The 18,789-nt window shown below is 42.3% G+C and overlaps 1 protein-coding gene and 1 long non-coding RNA gene across 9 annotated transcripts in view; one reads left to right on the top strand and one right to left on the bottom strand.

The window, feature by feature from the left end:
• Nucleotides 1-3,291: 3,291 nt before the first annotated feature.
• Nucleotides 3,292-5,552, bottom strand: Gm34292. The gene has a single exon (XR_003953925.1). It is a non-coding gene; the product is annotated as a predicted gene, 34292 (long non-coding RNA).
• The window catches only part of Sec23b (SEC23 homolog B, COPII coat complex component), a 34,525-nt gene continuing 20,881 nt past the window's right edge, over nt 5,146-18,789 (top strand). The window contains exons 1-9 of one of the 8 annotated variants that reach the window (NM_001355379.1): nt 5,146-5,564; nt 8,124-8,358; nt 11,049-11,106; nt 13,483-13,569; nt 15,680-15,916; nt 16,018-16,103; nt 16,800-16,944; nt 17,533-17,691; nt 18,017-18,132. In NM_001355379.1, the coding sequence (NP_001342308.1) occupies nt 8,138-8,358; nt 11,049-11,106; nt 13,483-13,569; nt 15,680-15,916; nt 16,018-16,103; nt 16,800-16,944; nt 17,533-17,691; nt 18,017-18,132 (1,109 nt within the window). In that variant the 5' untranslated portion in view covers nt 5,146-5,564; nt 8,124-8,137. Of the gene's footprint in view, nt 5,565-8,123; nt 8,359-11,048; nt 11,107-13,482; nt 13,570-13,815; nt 13,921-15,679; nt 15,917-16,017; nt 16,104-16,799; nt 16,945-17,532; nt 17,692-18,016; nt 18,133-18,789 lie in introns of those variants that run through there. The other 7 variants (NM_001355380.1, NM_019787.4, NM_001252543.1 and 4 more) reach the window with 7 other exon arrangements.

Raw genomic sequence — 18,789 nt, forward strand, 5'->3', positions numbered from 1 at the left:
GGTTTATTTTTTTCAAATGAACTTTCCTTAATTTGTTTAAGACAGTTTCATTACGTAGCCCCTTACTGGCCTGGAGCTGTCTATGTAAACCAGACTGGCCTAGAACTCACAAAGATCTGCCTGCTTTTGTCTCCTGAGTGCTGGCATTAAAGGAGTGTCACCACATTCAGTCAGTGTTGGGTGTCTTCTTTCCTTCATTTCCACATTACATTTGGGTTTTGCGACAAGATCTGTGAATTTGGAGCTCATTGGTTTAGCAAGAGTAGCTAGCCAGTGAGCTTCAGGGACCTCTCTGCTTCCCACTCCATGAATGCTGGACATGAGCTGTGTCTCCAGTGTCCTATGCTATCCACTACCACTGAAGCTCCACTTTCACGGGCTCATGCAACAACCTTTCAGGGCTTCTTGGCAAACAATACAACCGGGTCATATTTTGTTAGTGGTAGCAGCTTTCTAGAATCTGAGAGCAAGCCTCCATGTGCTCTCATTTTACCTATTTATTTATTTTTAAGTAAGGTCTCATTAGGTATGCTGGGCTGGTTTTGAACTCACAGACATCAACTTACCTTATATGCCAATGTGCCTAGCAAATCCCTCTTACTCATATTTGGCATGCTTGCAAGGACAACATCACATGAACAATTAACACCAAGTTCTGGTGCCACACGAATGCAGGCAGACCCTGGTGAGCCATGGTGCCATGTTCCAGCAGTAAACCCTTGAGAGGGGTGGAGGCATTCTCTCCTTTTAAACACATTTGTCCTTTTAGGAGTCGAAACCCTAATGGGTGGAGTCTGATCCTCCGGGCACATTTCTTACTGCCCCAGTGTGGAAGTTTTCCATTAATGGTGTCAATCTCTTTTTAATTAAAGCTGCTTTCTCCCTCTCTCCCTAATCTGCATCTTTTAACATTTTCGTGTTCTCATTCATCCTATACTGCATTTTTACTTCCTCCTGCTAAAAATCTATCATAAGCCACAATAAATGTGATAACAATAGCCATGCCTCAGCCTAGATGTAATGTCATACTCATTTGAAACTTCTTCATCCACACCTGGCCAAGGAACATGGGTTCCCAGTTCCATCGTTGAAGGCATGCAGAAGCCATGACATCCATGGCTCACCAGGGCCTGCCTGCATCTGAGTGGCAGCAGAACTTGGTATTAACTGTTCATGTGACATTGTGGACCGATAGATGGCCCCTATTGAATTTGGTTCAGTTGAGTTTTCGGGACACAGTGAGAACACAGCCATGAATGGTCTTTGCCAGACTCTCACACCAATGACCTCATTTCTCAGCAGTTTTTGCTCCCATCTGAAACGTCATAAGCAGACCTTTTGTTGTTCATGTTTCTATTGGCATTCCAACTTTCCAAAAGTCTCATTGGACGGTCCATTCATCTCTGCCTATAGCTCTCTAATCTCCAGCCTACAGCTTCATATTCTTTTAACATTGTCCCGTAAACAGTTCAGAAAGGCCCAGGAACTACACTGATCATGTTCCTCACGGAACCAACTCACTTCTCAGTACAATATTGTTCTGTGTAGACTTTTATTGTTGCTGTGAGAAAACGTCTGACAGAAAGCAACTTGGGGGATGAAGGGCGTACTTTAGCTCCCAGTTTAGAGAAACATAGTCTATCATAGTGGAAAGGCATGAGGGCTCACAGTTCAGAGTCTATATGCCGTGAAAGACATGGAGGCAGGATGGCTTAGTCTATAGTGTCAGCCACAGAGAAAGGGAAAACCAATACTCATCTGGCCACCTCCTTTCCTCACTTTATTCAGCCTGGACCCCCAACATAGGAGATGGTAGGTCTTCCTTCTTCAGTTAGGCCTGTTTAGAAATGCTATCTTAGGGCTGGCGAGATGGCTCAGTGGGTAAGAGCACTGACTGTTCTTCCAGAGGTCCTGAGTGTAAATCCCAGCAACCACATGGTGCTCACAACCACCCGTAATGAGATCTGATGCCCTCTTGTGGTGTGTCTGAAGTCAGCTTCGGTGTACTTACATATAATAATAAATAAATCTTAAAAAAAAAAAAAGAAATGCTATCTTAGATACATCCATAGTGGTGTTTCCTAGTTGGTTCTAAAATCCAGCTAAGTTGAGAATATTAACCATTACAATATGCTGGGAGTCTGTAAAACATTTTGAAATAGACAAGAGAAATTATATCTCATGGATTGACGGGCTTTTTATGAGATGTGCTGATGTCATCTGAGGGATGTGTACTTTCATACCTGGACTTTACAGCTTGGTAGAGACAGAGATTAACTTTAGAAAGTTGATGGGTACACACACACACAAAACTGATGCCCATAACAAGTCATATAATGCTGTGTGGTAGAGAATATAAGTTTTTATAAATGAGATTTTTCTTTCTTTCTTTTTTAAGATTTATTTATTTATTTATTATATGTAAGTATACTGTAGCTGTCTTCAGACACTCCAGAAGAGGGAGTCAGATCTCCTTACAGATGGTTGTGAGCCACCATGTGGTTGCTGGGATTTGAACTCAGGACCTTCAGAAGATCAATCGGGTGCTCTTACACACTGAGCCATCTCACCAGCCCAAGATTTTCTTAAAACCAATTTGAACATCTTTATTGGTTTCCTCATTAACAGGTGAGTTAAGTAAATTGTTTGGAATATCTTATTTGTATAATATTTCTTTTAAAAACTTTATTGTATCTATTATTATTTTTATTTGTGTGGAAGGTGCATGTGCTATGGCATGGGTGTTAGGATCAAAGGACAACTTTGTGGAAGTGTTTCTCTTCTTTAATAGCCATGTGGGTTCCAGGGATGGTCCTCAGGTCCACAGGCCTAGAGGCAAGCATCTTTATCTGCTGAGCCATCTAGCCATGCTCTACATGTTTTCACTAAGATTCCAGAGAGAACCTGGGTTCACATCACTGAAGAGCATGTTCCAGGCTGTTGAAGCTAAACTGTTTCCTTTCCCTTGGGTCCTAGAAGGTGGACGCTAAGTAGAGGGCACTGCCCCTCTAGCTTTCTTTCTAATGATTTTCAGTTCTTCTTTCTGGTTTACTCATGGCTGGTTAGTTTACTCTCCTCCCACTGATAGTAACAACCACCAGAAATTTTGTTTTACCAGCCATTTGGTAATCTCTTTAAGGGAACTAAAATTTACAGAGATAACCTCCTAAGTAAGAAATGGCAGCAAATCTAGTTTATAGTGCTCTCCGTCTCGGTCATTTATAAGACTGCCACACCAAAGGGGAAGAACAGTGCCTTCTTTTATAGTGCACCAAACTTTAATCTTTCTGATTTTTTTTTTTTTTTTTTTTTTGGACCTGGGGCTGAGACTGTAGAACTAAAGCTGTATGTTCTTTATATGTCAGTGTGTCTGCCTGGCTAGAATGAAAACGAAAAGACTTACATCTGTTTCTGTGAGAGAACAGGATATCTTGCTACCCGCGTTGAGTCACAATAAGTTAAATTATTATATTTCTCCAATTAAAAGATCTGTGTTACAGAAACAAGTACTTTGTTTGTTTTGTTTTTCGTGACAAGGTTTCTCTGTGTAGCCCTGGCTGTCCTGGAATTAACTCTGTAGACTAGGCTGGCCTGGAACTCACAGACATCTCCTTGACTCTGCCTCCTGAGTGCTTCGATTAAAGGCATGCACCACTATTGCCCTGCAAGTATTCTCTTATATAAATAAAATACTTCTAAATTCCCCCAAGTAAGGACATTCAATCTTGTATATTTTGAACATGCAATTAAAAAAAAATCCTCTCTACAGAAATTACTAGTGTAGAAATAATCCAGGTCCAAAAATTGAAAGGGAAATATTTGACAAATAAAATCATATTAGTGTTTGTTATTTAAAAAGCGACTTCTTTTTTTCAGCGTTAGATATAACGAACATGTATATTTTATTTTACATTTTACCTTAGGAAGAGATAACTGCATTTCCCAAACATAATTTAAGGTTTTAAACATGCCATCATTAACATTGTTATGTTTATGATGATGAGAAAATGTAAATTTATTTTAAAGATTGTAATGCAAACAGTAATATTTTATAGTACCACCTATTTAAACTTAAGTCCCTATGATTTATAGACGTCAAAAAGTTTGATTTAGCCGGGTGTGATGGCGTGTGCTTTTAAATTGAGGAGGCATAGGAAGATAGAAGAAAGCAGGGCTTCCTGAGTTCCAGGCCAGCCAAACCTACAGCTAGGCTCTGTCTTAAAGAAAAGTTTGCATTAGTAGGAAACTGGGTTATTTAATGGGTACTCTTTGAATAACATGTCTTAGCATAACTGTAAGATTTTAGTTGGCGGGATGAAGGGTTGGTTGAGTGGCTATGTGTATACTGCTGGAGTTCAGTTCCTAGCACCCGTGTTAGAGGATACACAATAGATTCTTCTGGCCGCTGCAGGCACTACACACTCGCTGAATTTGCTGCTATTTATTTATTTATTTATTTTTGCCACTTGTAAGAAAGTGTAAAAATGACTGCGGCGGTCACAGAAAAAGCTGTGTTACCCATCAAAACGGACTCTGATAGTTTCCTTAAGTGTCTGAATAAGACCATCCCCAATTACTCACTTCCTTGCTGGGGAATGGCAGGAGGATGTTCACCAGAAACAGTTTTTATTGAGCACAGAAACCACAGCAGCAACGAGAAGGGAAAGTTTTGTACCGCGAAGAGAGGACCCGCACCCGCACTTGCTGAGCTCAAAAAGATCACCAACTAGCGGCCGAGACTCTCTGTCCCCTCCTAGCCCCTTCCCGCAGGCTGAGGGCCTCTCCGGACAACTCCGGGCTACGCGTCCCTCTTCTCGCTTCCCGGTAGCTAGGCGATGAGAGGGACTTCCCCCTGAGGCAAACAGACGTCATGTTGTGTCAGGGCGGTCCCCTGAGGAGTGCTGGATGCATTTGGATGACGGTTCCGCAGGCGCCGAGGTTCTGTGAAGGAGAAAAATTTCAGGATATATTCAAGAAAGTATGTATCCTGAGGAATTCTACATTCTAAAGTTTGTTGGGTGAGAAACCACAGCCTTGCCCTATTCAAAGATGGAGGCGCAGCTTTTCTGACTGTTTCACTTTCTCGGGTCAGCCAGAGAAGCGCTCTCTGATTGGCTAGAGCATGGCGCCGCGAAATGACGTTTCGGAGCGGTGACCAATCGACTGTGAGCTGAGGTGGACTTGGCGGTGGAAGCCGGAGTTGAGCTCTGGTGTCCGTGGGGCGCGGAAGGTTCAGTCCCGGTGAGTGGCTCCGGACAGGTGAGCGGCTGGCTCTGCAATGGTGAAGGGGCGCATAGGAGGAGGGCCGAAGCCAGACAGGCCGAGGCAAGGTGGGCTTGCTTATGGGAAGAATCAGAGAGAGTTGATGACCCAGAAGCCGGCTCAGAGTGACTCGTCCGCGCCGTGCCTGAGAGCCGACGGCCGGTTTCTGACTCCTTAGCCCTCGGAATTGGGGTGTTGGTGGTGGTGACTCGAACATCCGGAAGGACCGAATCCCCATGAAAACCTTGAGTTTTGCTTTGTGATAAGTGAAACCAGAAACCAGATCTTCAGTACAGGATTAGGTATTTAACTGTGTCTACAGATGGTTACTAAGTCCTGGAAAGTTATGTCCTGGAGAGCTTAGAGGGGCTAAGATATTTTATTGGATGCCTTTCTTTTATCCACTCACTCATTCATTCATTCTCTCTTCATTCACTCAGTCATTCATCCATTCGGCTATTTACCTCTTCAGATACCCTTACTCGTTGAGAGTTTGATAGGAGCATTTTTCTCAGCACATAGAATTTAATAAAAATACATAGAACGTCAGAGGATTCATGAATTCACTGAAAGCCTCTGTGGATTACGTGTTTAGGATTAAGAAGCTGGTTTAGAATAAATCGAGGAAAGGAGGCAGTGGGAAATAGGAGCAGGTGTTAATATGTTGATACTCGGGGACTTATACATTTACGTAAAGAACTTTATAGAGGGGTTACCATTATTTAATGGGGTTTGCTGAAGTAACTGCTGGAAATGGCGATGTTAGAATGTGCTGTGACTTATTTACTACCCCCCACCCCCACCCCCGCTCCCAGGCGCCTAAGTGCTTTCTGTGTAGTTAGGGTTTTATCTTCTTGTATTTGCCAGAACTAACAAGTAGATGTGTTAAGAGTTTCAGTTGGAACAGACATTTGGGACTTTGTTGTATAGAGTCTGTATGGTAGAATAATTAATTTGCTTTTCTGGGTATGTAAAATTGTCCTCACCCAAATTATTTGCAGGATATATCTATATATCTATATCTATCCCTATGTAACCCAGGAGGCTTTGTACTCTCTTGATTCTGCCTCAGCCTCCCAAATATGGAAATTACAAGAATATGCTTCCATTCTCATTTCACAGGTTTAGTCGTCGTCTTCTTCTTCTTCTTCTTCTTCTTCTTCTTCTTCTTCTTCTTCTTCTTCTTCTTCAGTTCAGTTTTCTGGCTTTCCTTTTTTTAACAGTCTACTTGCTTAAACATGTCATTTGCATGTGTGTGCACCTGTCAAGCCACTCATAGGCAACTTTTGTGATCTTAGGTCTTTCCTTCCATCTTTTTGTGGGATCTGAGGCTCTAACTCAGGCTGTCAGACTTGCGTGGCAAGCACTTTACCCCCTGGACCAGTTCATTTTGCTTTCCGGATTGGCTTGCTCAGTTGACCTTCAGTCACTCATGTGTCAATGTATTTTCAATCACACGTAGGATGCATTTGCTTAACAACATTGGGCTATCCGAGTCTGAAAGCTTCGTCTGAAAGACTTAATTGTTAAAGAGTCTTTCAAGGATGATCATAAGCAAACATGGTGAGGAAGGAGAACATGGTGAGACTCAATACAAAAGCAAACTTCCTTTCATAGTTGTGGTATGCCCACTAGAAATGCTTCAGTGTCAAGCTGCTTCCTGTTAATAACCGGATTCTCAGGTCACCATACAGTTCTGTTCTCTACAGTTAGCAATGTGGTGGGGGTGGCGGGGGGACAAACAAAAATCAAGGTTTCTTGGCATGTGGCATTTCATACAGAATTTACTTTGATTGATAAAGAAAGGAAGGGAATCAGGAAAGTTGTTGGATCATGAAACAGAATTTGAGACTTACCTTTCGACACATAGTTGAAATTGGCTTGTCTCAGAACTGTAACTCAGTACTTGAGTGTTTGCCTAGCACGCACAGGGTCCTGCCTTTGACCCTTAGCATCACAAATAAATAATTACTCGTGATATCCAACTATACAAGTTAACAAATGTTCAAGGAGTTCAACCTCTAACCTTTTTGACTACTTTTTTCAAGTACTACAGAGATGGTTTGAGAAAGTAGCCTGATTATTTTTTTTTTATTTTTTATTTTTGGCCAACTTGACACAAGCCATGGTCATTTTAGAAGAGGGAACCTCAGTTGAATAAATGTCCCTATCAGATAGGCCTGTGGGGCATTTTCTTGATTGATGTATGAGGATCTAGCCCACTGTGGGTAGTGCTACCCTGAGGTAGGTGGTCCTGAATTGTATAAGAAAGCAGGCTGAGCATGTCTTTAGGAATGAGCCAGTACACAGTGTTCTTCCAGCCCCTGTCTTAGTTCCTGCTCTGACTTTCCTGGAAGATGATGGACACTACACAGAAAACACCTGAGCACCTTGGGAGTGAGGGATAGTGTATGAGGGTGGTGTATGGGGGTGGAGTGGTGTATGGGGGGTGGGGTGGTGTATGGGGGGTGGGGTGGTGTATGGGGGGTGGGGTGGTGTATGGGGGGTGGGGTGGTGTATGGGGGGTGGGGTGGTGTATGGGGGGTGGGGTGGTGTAAATTGAAATAAATCCTTTCCTCCTCGGGTTGCTTTTGGTCCTGGTCTTCATCATAGTAGTAGAAAACTAAGGCAGAAAGGATGAGTAATCAACTTTGGGGGTCCAAGAGAAGGTAGTTACCTTTATCCTGTAGTGATGGGCTTTTCTTGGTGGGGTATTTGTGGAATGCTATGTTATAAGACCATCTCCTTGTTTGGGACTGAGTGCTGGGATTTCTGGTGTAAGTCACTGCACCTGGCTTGAAACCATCTTTTTTTTTGAAGATCAACTGAGAATTTTGTATATAATTAAGCTTTATCTTTAGTTTCCTTTTAGACCATGGCAACGTATCTGGAATTCATTCAGCAGAATGAAGAACGAGATGGTGTGCGTTTCAGTTGGAACGTGTGGCCTTCTAGCCGCCTTGAAGCCACAAGAATGGTTGTGCCCTTGGCTTGTCTCCTCACTCCTTTAAAAGAACGCCCAGACTTACCTCCTGTACAGTATGAACCTGTGCTTTGCAGTAGGCCTACCTGCAAAGCTATTCTCAATCCACTTTGGTATGGACTCCTTTAAAAAAAAACTGGTAAAAATGATGAATATAGTAAATTGTTGTCTTTGTCCAAGTCTTATGGGAGTCACTTGATTTTTTTTTCCTCTTTTGTGTTTTGTTTTGTTTTGTTTTGTTTTGAGACAGGGTTTCTTTGTGTAGCCCTGGCTGTTATGGAACTTGCTCTGTAGACCAGGTTGGCCTTGAGCTCACAGAGATCTGCCTGCCTCTGCCTCCCAAGTGCGGGGATTTAAGGCATGCACCACCCCCTCCACCTCCATACCAGCCCTCTCTGGCGGCAGTCATTTGCGTTCTGTAGGAGAGTTTCTAGTTTGGTATGAAAGGTAGATGGTGAGATTCTTAAATGACAGAACCTCCTTGGCAGGTGCCCCAGACAAAATTGGAATCTTTTCTTTTTTCTGTTTTTCCTGAGGCATGAAACCCTATGTAACCCTGTTTGTGCTGGCACTTACTATGTAGACCCAGCTGGCCTGTAGCTCACAGAAATCCTCCTGCCTTTGCCTCCCAAGTGCTGGGGTTAAAGGCACGCCTGGAAGAAAATTGGAGTGTTATGTGAACAAGGGGAGAATAAAAAAGAAGAGTTTGGAGTTAGTTGTCCCTCCTTCCATCCCTTCCTTTTCTTTTCCCGTTCTTTTTGCCTGCTCTTAGATTATCAGTTTGCTTCTGGATTGATTGTAGACTTAAAGGGGTATCCTTTGAAGAATTAAAAAACATCTAAAAACTTTGCTCTTTCTGCATGTACCTTAATGATGATATAGTATATCGAGAAGTACTAGGCAGAAGAATTGATTTTTTTTTTTTTTTTGGAGAGGTGTAAAGATTATTTGTGTGTGTATGTACATATGTGCTTGCACAAGTGCACACGCATATGTGCATACCATTTTTATGTGGGTACCTGTGGAGGCAGAAGAAGGAGTAGAACTTCTTGGCGCTAAAGTGACAGGTGATGTGGGCTGCCTGGCGTGGATGCTAGGAACTAAACTTTGTTCCTCTGGAAGAACAGCCAGTGCTGTTAGCCACGGAGACATCTTTCTAGCCTTGGTGGAAGAGATTTTTTATTTTTAAGATTTATTTATTTATTTATTTTATTTATATAAGTACACTGTAGCTGTACAGATGGTTGTGAGCCACTATGTGGTTGCTGGGATTTGAACTCAGGACCTTCGGAAGAGCAGTCAGTGCTCTTAATCGCTGAGCCATCTCTCCAGCCCAGAGGAAGAAATTTTAACTCCCAACAATTTTATTGTTGAGTGTAATTTTTTTTTAATCTGAGACTCTATTCTATTAGTATATTTGGACACTATTGGAAAGAATTTTTATCCATTATTTTTTGAGATAGAGTGTCTGTGCTGTGTTACTGGGTCTCACATTCTAGTGCTGGATGACCCTCCAGCGTCATGGGGAGGGTATAAGACTGCACCACCGGGCTGGTGAGATGGCTCAGTGGGTAAGAGCACCCGACTGCTCTTCCGAAGGTCCAGAGTTCAAATCCCGGCAACCACATGGTGGCTCACGACCATCCGTAATGAGATCTGGCGCCCTCTTCTGGAGTGTCTGAAGACAGCTACAGTGTACTTACATATAATAAATAAATAAATCTTTTAAAAAAAAAAAAAAAAAAAAAAAAAAAAAAAAAAGACTGCACCACCATGTGCGACTGAAGGAATTTTGAAGCAAGTTGAGAGTGTTGAGATTTTTGTATGTTGGATCACTTTTTCCTTTATTTCCCTTTGCTTTTATTTATTTATTCATTTATTTTTATTTTTATTTTATTGTTTTTTTTCGAGATAGGTTTTCTCTGGATAGCCTTGGCTGTCCTGGAACTCACTTTGTAGACCAGGCTGGCCTCGAACTCAGAAATCCGCCTGCCTCTACCTCCTGAGTGCTGGGATTAAAGGCGTGTGCCATCACGCCTGGCTTGCTTTCATTTATTAAGCCCATGTTAGGAATGTCTCAACTCTGCTTGTAAAATGATAGCTGTTGGCTATTAATATCGTAGGTACAGAAAGGGAGAGGAAGCAATAGATGCTTTGTCTTGAACCATTTCTACCATGCTTATCAATGGTCTAAGTGTGAAATGTACTTCCACTGTTGAAATTAAGAGGTTTGACAGAGGGGCTGGAAATTGGTGGTTAGCTCAGTGGTTAAGAGTACTTATTCCTTCAGCTGAGACCCATGGCCATGTTCCCAGCACCTATGTGTTAGTTAGCTCAGCCTTTCATCACTCCAGAACTAGGGGAGTCTTTGCCCTCTTCTGATCTCTGCTAGGCATGTGCGTACATACAAAACGTACATACACATAAGATAAAAGTAAACATCTTTTAAAAAAAGTTTTACATTGTTTAACAATAAAAATGTTGGATAAATCATGACAACTAGGTTCAAATAGAAGGCAAGAAGAAATAGCTTAAAGTTTATATGAGTGAAGAAACTTTAAAACAGGGTCTTGGAATTAGAAAAGACAAAACAGAATTTACCACGTACAGATATTTTCAGAAACTCTTGGTGTGCTTGATAGCCAGTTTTGCCTGCAGTGTAATTTCACGAGTCCTTCTCTATGTGCACACTCAGGAACACATGCCTGTTTAATTTAGGGAACTTTAAATCCACATTTGCTTACTTTCTAGCTTGAAAATATGTATGATATCTGTTTGTAATATTTATTTATCTATCTTGCAGTCAAGTGGATTACCGAGCAAAACTCTGGGCCTGCAATTTCTGTTTTCAAAGAAATCAGGTATGTTGTAATTTATAGTTCTATTTGTTTTTGTTGGCTGCTCTGGGAAAGATGATGTGAATTTTTTTATCTACACTTGCACTTAGCAGCTTTTGGTGCTCTCACGTCATAGCGTTTGTGAGGCACATTTGTGTTGAATAATAGAGGACATAGCATTGTCTTTTCTTTAAGGTTTTGGTAGGAAGTGAAAATGCTATCTAAAGAAAATAGATCTGTTCATATTTTACTGGATGACATTAAATTTTCATCTTATAAATTTAGGGATCCAGTCAGTGTTGAGCTGCTTCTGCTGTAAAAGTTTGTTGTTTTCTTTTGGGTCTCACTCTATAGACCAGGCTGTCCTGGAACTTACTCTGTAGACCAGGCTGTCCTGGAACTCAGAGATCCGCCTGCCTCTGCCTCCCAAGTGCTGGGATCAAAGGCATGCGCTGCCCTGCCCAGCAGCTAAAGTCTTTTAAATACTAAACTAAAAGAAAGTTGAATGTCAGTGGAGTGTTCCTTTCTTTTTTCTTTTTTTTTTTTCTTTTTGGTGTTCAGATAAATCTCTGACCTGTGTATGCTAACTGAACAATACCCACAGCTAATATCTCCTTTTAAAAGTAACTGCCGTAGGATAAAATTGTTCTAAAACTGAATTGTAGTAATTATTGCATGACTTACTTCTTAAAACTCGTGGAACTGTGCACTTAAAATGGGTGACTTTAATGATATGTAAACTATAGCTAAGTAAAGTTGATAACATTAATTATATTAAACAGGTATACAGAATTCAGACAGCTCCTAAGGTATTAAGAACATGAATTTTCTCATTACTAATCATAGCTACGATTAATTTCATTTTCAGACAAGCACATACTAGGTGAGAACAATGCACAGTGGTAACTGTTTTCACTTTCCTGAGCTTGGGAGGTCTTCTCCACAGAGCATGGATAGCTATCTTTGCTAGGGTTCTACTGCTGTGAAGAGACACTGTGACCACGCAACTCTTATAAAGACAAACCTTTAACTGGGGCTGGCTTACAGTTTCAGAGGTTCAGTCCACTATCATCATGAAAGGAAGCATGGCAGCCCACAGGCAGACATGGTGTTGGAAGAGCCTAAAGTTGTTTATCTCCATCTGAAGGTAGCCAGGAGGAGATTATCATCCGCTGGGTGGAGCTTGAACACAGACACAGACACACACACACACACACACACACACACACACACACACACACACGTACGTTTATGTATATGTGTGTGTGTGTGTGTATATATATATAAACACCCCCACAATAACACACTTCCTCCAACAAGACCACACCTACTCAAACCGTAGCTCTTAACAGTGCCACTCCCTATGGGCCAAGCATGCAGACATATGAGTCTATGGGCCTATACTATTCAAACCACTACAATGTATTAGGCTTTTTGATAATAAACCTAAATAAAGGCTTTATATCTATAAATGTGGGGTTTTTTTCCCTCCCAAAGCTAAGAGCCTTGTGCGTGTGTGGAAGTTCTGTACTACTGAAGTATGTCTTTAGCTTTATACAGACTATTGAAGACAACTTCAGAATATAATTTGCAGGGCAAAGCTTAAGCAATGTCTCTTTCTTTTTATTTATTTATTTATTTATTTATTTATTTATTTATTTGTCTTTCTTTTTAAATGATTTATTTATTTTTATTTCATGTGCATTGATGTTTTGCCTACATGTCCATATGAGTGTCAGATGCCCTGGAACTGGAGTTACAGACAATTGTAAGCTGCAGTTGTGGGTGCTGGGAACTGAACCCAGGTCCTCTGAAAAAGCAGCCAGTGCTCTTAACTACTGAGCTATTTCTCCAGATTTTTTGGTATTATATTTTTTGGTTTTTTGGTTTTTTTTTTTTTGTTTTTTGTTTTTTGAGACAGGGTTTCTCTGTGTAGTCCTGGCTGTCCTGGAACTCACTCTGTAGACTAGGCTGGCCTCGAACTCAGAAATTTGCCTGCCTCTGCCTCCCAAGTGCTGGGATTAAAGGCGTGCGCCACTATGGCTGGCACAGGTATTATATTTTAAAGCATGTGAACTTGACTGTATGGATGGGTGAACAGGCCTAAATAATAAATATTTTTTAAGGTTATAAAACATGTAAGAGAATTAGAAGCTTTGAGTGCTTATATTTGTGTTTTAGCAACATGTTTTATATTTTGTGCTTTCAGAATTAACACGGTCATGAACTGGTTTTATAAATGGAAAATAAGTGTGCCATGCATAGCTGGAGCTGGAGCTCAGAGGCCGCGCACTTTCCTAACAAGGATGTGCCCAGGCTTAATCCCCAGTACAGGGGAAAGCGTGGAGCACCAATCACTTTGAGCCCTGAGTAAATGTTGTTTTGCTTTCTTCTCCTCAGTTCCCTCCAGCATATGCAGGCATATCTGAGGTGAATCAACCTGCTGAATTGATGCCCCAGTTCTCCACAATTGAGTACATGATCCAGGTAATTTTGTCATGTGTTTAATGAATACTGTTAAATTGGTGTCTTTTGAAATCCTTGGAGTTCTGTGTCTCTTACCTGTTCTCAAGAGGAAAAGCTGGTGTGCATGGGAGCTGGATTCTAGATGGTATGTTACAGAACATTTGTGTCCATGGGTTCAGGATTCTAGACAATATGTTCTAGAACATTTGTGTGCATGGGAGCAGGATTCTAGACAATATGTTCTAGAACGTTTGTGTTACTGGCGTTATTTTCAGGTCTTGACCCAGGCTTCAAAAAAGATGGAGCTGACCAAATTTAAAGCCTATTGTCCACAGCCTTCCACACCTCGCCTGAAGTCGCTTCGTATCCTAGGTGGTCAGCTTAAAAAGGAGTGTCTCCCTTCCTGCCACTGGCCCGTGTGCTAGAAGGAGAGATAGGTTCGCAAGGACCATCTTGCTCTGAGTTAAATCCTGCAGGCTGTTTCCTTTCCTACCTACCCGCTCATAGCTGCTACCTTTGTTTCTCCCTAAGTGTTCTGGGATGTAGTTCCCTCACCCACCCTTCCCATGATCTCCCTTTCTTGAACATGATTTCAGTAAAATCAGCAACCAAATGCAGCTAAAGAGATGAACAGTGGTGGGGGCTAGCCTGGGCTAGAAAGGTTAGACCCACCCCTTCCTCTTAAGAGTGACCTCTTTCTTCCACATCCCCTATCTCATTTGGTAGAGCCTCCACTGACGTACTATTCAGAACATACTAGACTCCACCTACCACTCCTCTCAACCCTAGCCCTCCTGGGCCATGTGCCTCCTCTCACTAGATACATTGACAGTCTCTTAGTTATCTCCCTCGTTTCTCTTTGTTTGTGTTTTATTCTTAACCCAGCAGCCGGTGTAGAGACTGACACTCACTGAGACTGTCCGCTCACTGATGGACTGGACTGGCCCCTCCTCACCCAAGGCAAAACATAGCCTCCAAGGCCCCCATCCCGAGTGTCCCTGTTCAGCTCCATGGGCCTTCTTGACTCCTCAGGTGTCCCAGCTGCAGGAGGGTGTTTGATTTATCTTTCCCTCAGGTTGGGGTTCTTTTTGCTCTGCATTGCTCTCCATTTCCCTCCCTCCTTCTTTCCACAACCATGATTTGTTTGTGTTTGTGTATATGCATGCATATATGTTTGCATACATGTATGTGCGTGTGTGTATATGAGTGTGTATATGTGTTTGTGCATGTGTGTGAGCGTGTGTATTTGTGTGTGTATGTCTGTGTGTTTGAGTGTCTGTATGTGTTTATGCATGTGTGTGAGTTTGTGTTGTGGGGGCATTATGTGGCAGTCAGATGACAATTTGTGGAGCCAATACTTATACCTTGTGGGTCCTGGGGATTGAGTGCAGGTCATCAGGCCTTGTTTGCCTTTATCTGCCAAGCCATCTTGTCACCTCAGCTTTTACCTTCTTAATGAAGCTGCCCTCAACTCTCTCTTTGTTTTTTATTTAGTTACTTTTTAGACATAGTCTCACTATGTAGCTCTGGCTGTCCTAGGACTCAGTATATAGACCAGGCTGGCCTCAGTCTCACACAACTCATCTGCCTCTTCTTCCTGAGTGCTGGGGTTAAAGTCATGGGCCAGCATCCCCAGCCATGATCTCTGTTTAACACAGGGACCTGGCACCTTCCTCCATCTTCTGTGTTGCTGCTCCCTGTCTTCCTTCCCCAGGTTTGTTCCTTTGGTGGACAGGAGTCTTTGTTCCTTCTGTTCAGTGCTGTATTCCAGGGTCTTCAGTAGTGTCTGGCATATAGTAGATACTGAATACTGAATACATTGTTAGGCTTATGTTTGTTTTGATAGACTCTGGGTCCTCATCATTGGATGAGGTAAAGCTGATGTAGATTCTTACCTACCTAGCCCTTCTCTCCCTGGATATTTACAGGCATAGAGAAGTGCTATATTATACCTGATTTGTCCTGTGGCATGCAGCTTTGTGTCTTGTGAAGAAGCAGGAGCAGGGGTAGATCTGTGGTGTTTATTGTTTACTTTTCATGTTAATGAAAATTACAGAAATTGGGTCTCTCTGTGCTCGCTGGTTATGTCTATGTGTATACTGATCATCACGCCGTTTTTCTTTTCCCGAAGAGAGGTGCTCGGTCTCCTCTGATCTTTCTCTATGTGGTTGACACGTGTTTGGAGGAAGATGACCTTCAAGCACTCAAAGAGTCCCTGCAGATGTCTCTGAGTCTCCTTCCTCCAGATGCCCTGGTTGGTCTCATCACTTTTGGGAGGATGGTGCAGGTTCATGAGCTAAGCTGTGAAGGAATCTCCAAGAGCTATGTCTTCCGAGGGACCAAGGATTTAACTGCAAAGCAAATACAGGTTAGTGCCTTATAAAGAAGCAGGAGCAAGCGTAGATCTGTAATGGTATTATTTGCTTTTAGTGTTAATGGAAATTGGATCTTTCTGGTTTTCCCTTTCAGGAGATGCTGGGCCTGACCAAGTCAGCCATGCCTGTGCAGCAAGCCAGACCTGCTCAACCTCAGGAGCAGCCTTTTGTTTCCAGCAGGTGAGGCGCTGGACACAGTATACAGTGTCACGTGTTCTGTGGTGGGCGTGCCTAACAGCCCAGGTGACTAGGAAGAGCAATCCTAGGACTTACCTAGGTCCTTAGTTCTAAGAAAATAAATAAATAAATAAATAAATAAAGACTAAGCCAGTTAATATTCAGTGTCTCATAGAAACATTTTGACACATGGCTTTTATCCTTGATCTTTAAGTAAAGCTGACAAAACATAAAACACTCCTTTGGGTATTTTTAAATAAGTCTGTGAGGAGGCACTCACTTGTTTTAGTATATTGAAAGCTTCTGGTTGCTGGAGACAGCCTCCACTCTGTTCAGAAACCAGAGTGTTTCTCTCTTGTAGCTTCTAAGTCTCAAGGGGCTTCCAAGCGGGAACTTCAGCCTGGAGAACACTGTCCACATTTATCAGTAGGATCTCCTTGCTGCTTACAATCGAATTAAACTTACTTTTCTCTTTTCCTTTTGTTTTTTTAATGATACACGCATAAATGTGTGATCATTATATTTTATGGCATATTTCACAGTAAAATTCTGTATTTATAGAGATAATTTTGAAGGAAAAAGTTTTGAGTTTTTCCTGTTAGATAATTGTTTTGAAGAGTGGTTAATTGTGTGACCTAGGGTTGAAGGTCAAGGTACTTTAGTAAATCACAACCCATGTCCCCTTTTGAAATCATACAGATTTCTACAGCCCATTCACAAGATTGACATGAACCTCACAGATCTTCTCGGGGAGCTGCAGAGGGACCCATGGCCAGTAACTCAGGGGAAGAGACCACTGCGGTCCACTGGTGTTGCTTTGTCCATTGCTGTTGGCTTGTTGGAGGTAATTCAGATTTTATAGAGACCTATCAAACTATATAAGCTGTTCTTTTTTTCTTTTTGAAAGATTTATTTAATTTATGTATATGAGTACACCATTGCTGTCTTCAGACACACCAGAAGAGGGCATCAGATCCCATTACAGATGAGCCGCCAAGTGGTTGCTGGGAATTGAACTCAGGACCTCTGGAAAAGCAGTCAGTGTTTTTAACCATACAAGCTATTCTTGTTCTTGTTAGCTTTCCTGGAAAATTTGTTGTGCCTTAAGTTAGCCCTTTTGTTTATATATCAGAAAATGTTTCAGTCATTATTGTCTACATTGAGGAGGACCTCAGTATTTTGCAAATACCAAACTTTTTGTGAAAAACTAAAGGAATTGGAGCAGGGGAAAGTGCTTTCAATGAAGTATACAGAAATCCAGATCGTATGGCTGGGAGAAAGTAAGAGCCACTCTTCTCTCCTGCCCAGAACCTGTGAGAGGGCAGGAATGTGGAGAGTTGTCCTAGGAGGACTTGAATACAGACACCAGAACCATGCTCAGAGGCGGAACTGTGTGTTTCTGCCACAGTCTTCCCTCTAACTCTATTTTCAGGGGACTTTCCCAAATACTGGAGCCAGGATCATGCTGTTCACTGGCGGGCCCCCGACCCAAGGACCTGGCATGGTGGTTGGAGATGAGTTGAAGACTCCTATTCGTTCCTGGCACGACATTGAGAAAGATAACGCACGATTCATGAAGAAGGCAACCAAGGTTGGTACCCTCGGATTCCAGCTATAATGACAATCACACAGCCACATGCGGACTGCTCCGATCAATGATGGCCACCTGCTACGTAGTGATTGTGTAGTGACACTCTTCATGTCTTGCCTCCTTAGAACTTATGGACCCTGCCTGACTAGTTAGAGTGAACAGCTTTCGAGTGTTTAAGGAGTTTTGACTCTAAGCTGCGTTTTGACTTTACACAACTTTTTATAGGTGGTGAACAAATGCTTCTGTTGTCGATTACATCCTTAGGTGTGGTAAGATGTACCTTGGGAACTGTATTCTGTCTCCTAATAGTTTTCTTTCTTTACAGCATTATGAGATGCTTGCTAATCGAACTGCTACAAATGGCCACTGCATTGATATTTATGCTTGTGCCCTTGACCAAACTGGACTTCTGGAGATGAAGTGCTGTCCAAATCTTACAGGGTATGTTCACGTCGAACACCTGGGAAATAGGGGAGGAAGGAATGATTGGAGCTAGAGGGGTGAATGAGGCCAGCTTCCGAGTTTTCAGGTTGTTCTGAGGTTTGGAATCAGTGTTGGTCTGAGGTTTGGAATGGTTGGCTGGGAAGGGCCTGTGGGTCCTGTGGAGGAAGGAGCAGTGCTTAGAAGAGGTCTCAGGATTTCACTGGGAACAAGTTGCATCCCAGTAACTTTGTTTCTTCTTTGGAATTGTTAGACTTGCCAGCATACTAGGCCATCAAGCTAGTGTAGAGTACCTGGCCTCCAGCAGTGCACGTCTGTGATAATGAGTAAATGCCATCTGAGTGTCAGTGTCAAGTAATTAGAAGAGGCTTGACCTGGCTAATGACTCTTTGATGAATGTCAGTCACACTGTCACTTTATGGGGTACACTTGCTACCAAGTCCTATTGTCCTCAAGTGAACACATAGAATAAATTCTCAGCTTGCGGTGATCAAGAACCTCGGGCTCCTGGGAAATGATTAGGAGTGTTCTTTGGCTTTCTTCAGACCCTCTCCATCCAGAGCTCTTGGGGAGCAGTGCTCTAGATTTGGGTGCTCTTGAACGTGCAAGAAGCACTGAGGTGGATCCCTGAGTCTGATGCTCAGCTGCACATTAGTG

The sequence above is a fragment of the Mus musculus genome, chromosome 2 (genome assembly GCF_000001635.26).
Source record: "Mus musculus strain C57BL/6J chromosome 2, GRCm38.p6 C57BL/6J".
NCBI lineage: Eukaryota > Metazoa > Chordata > Mammalia > Rodentia > Muridae > Mus > Mus musculus.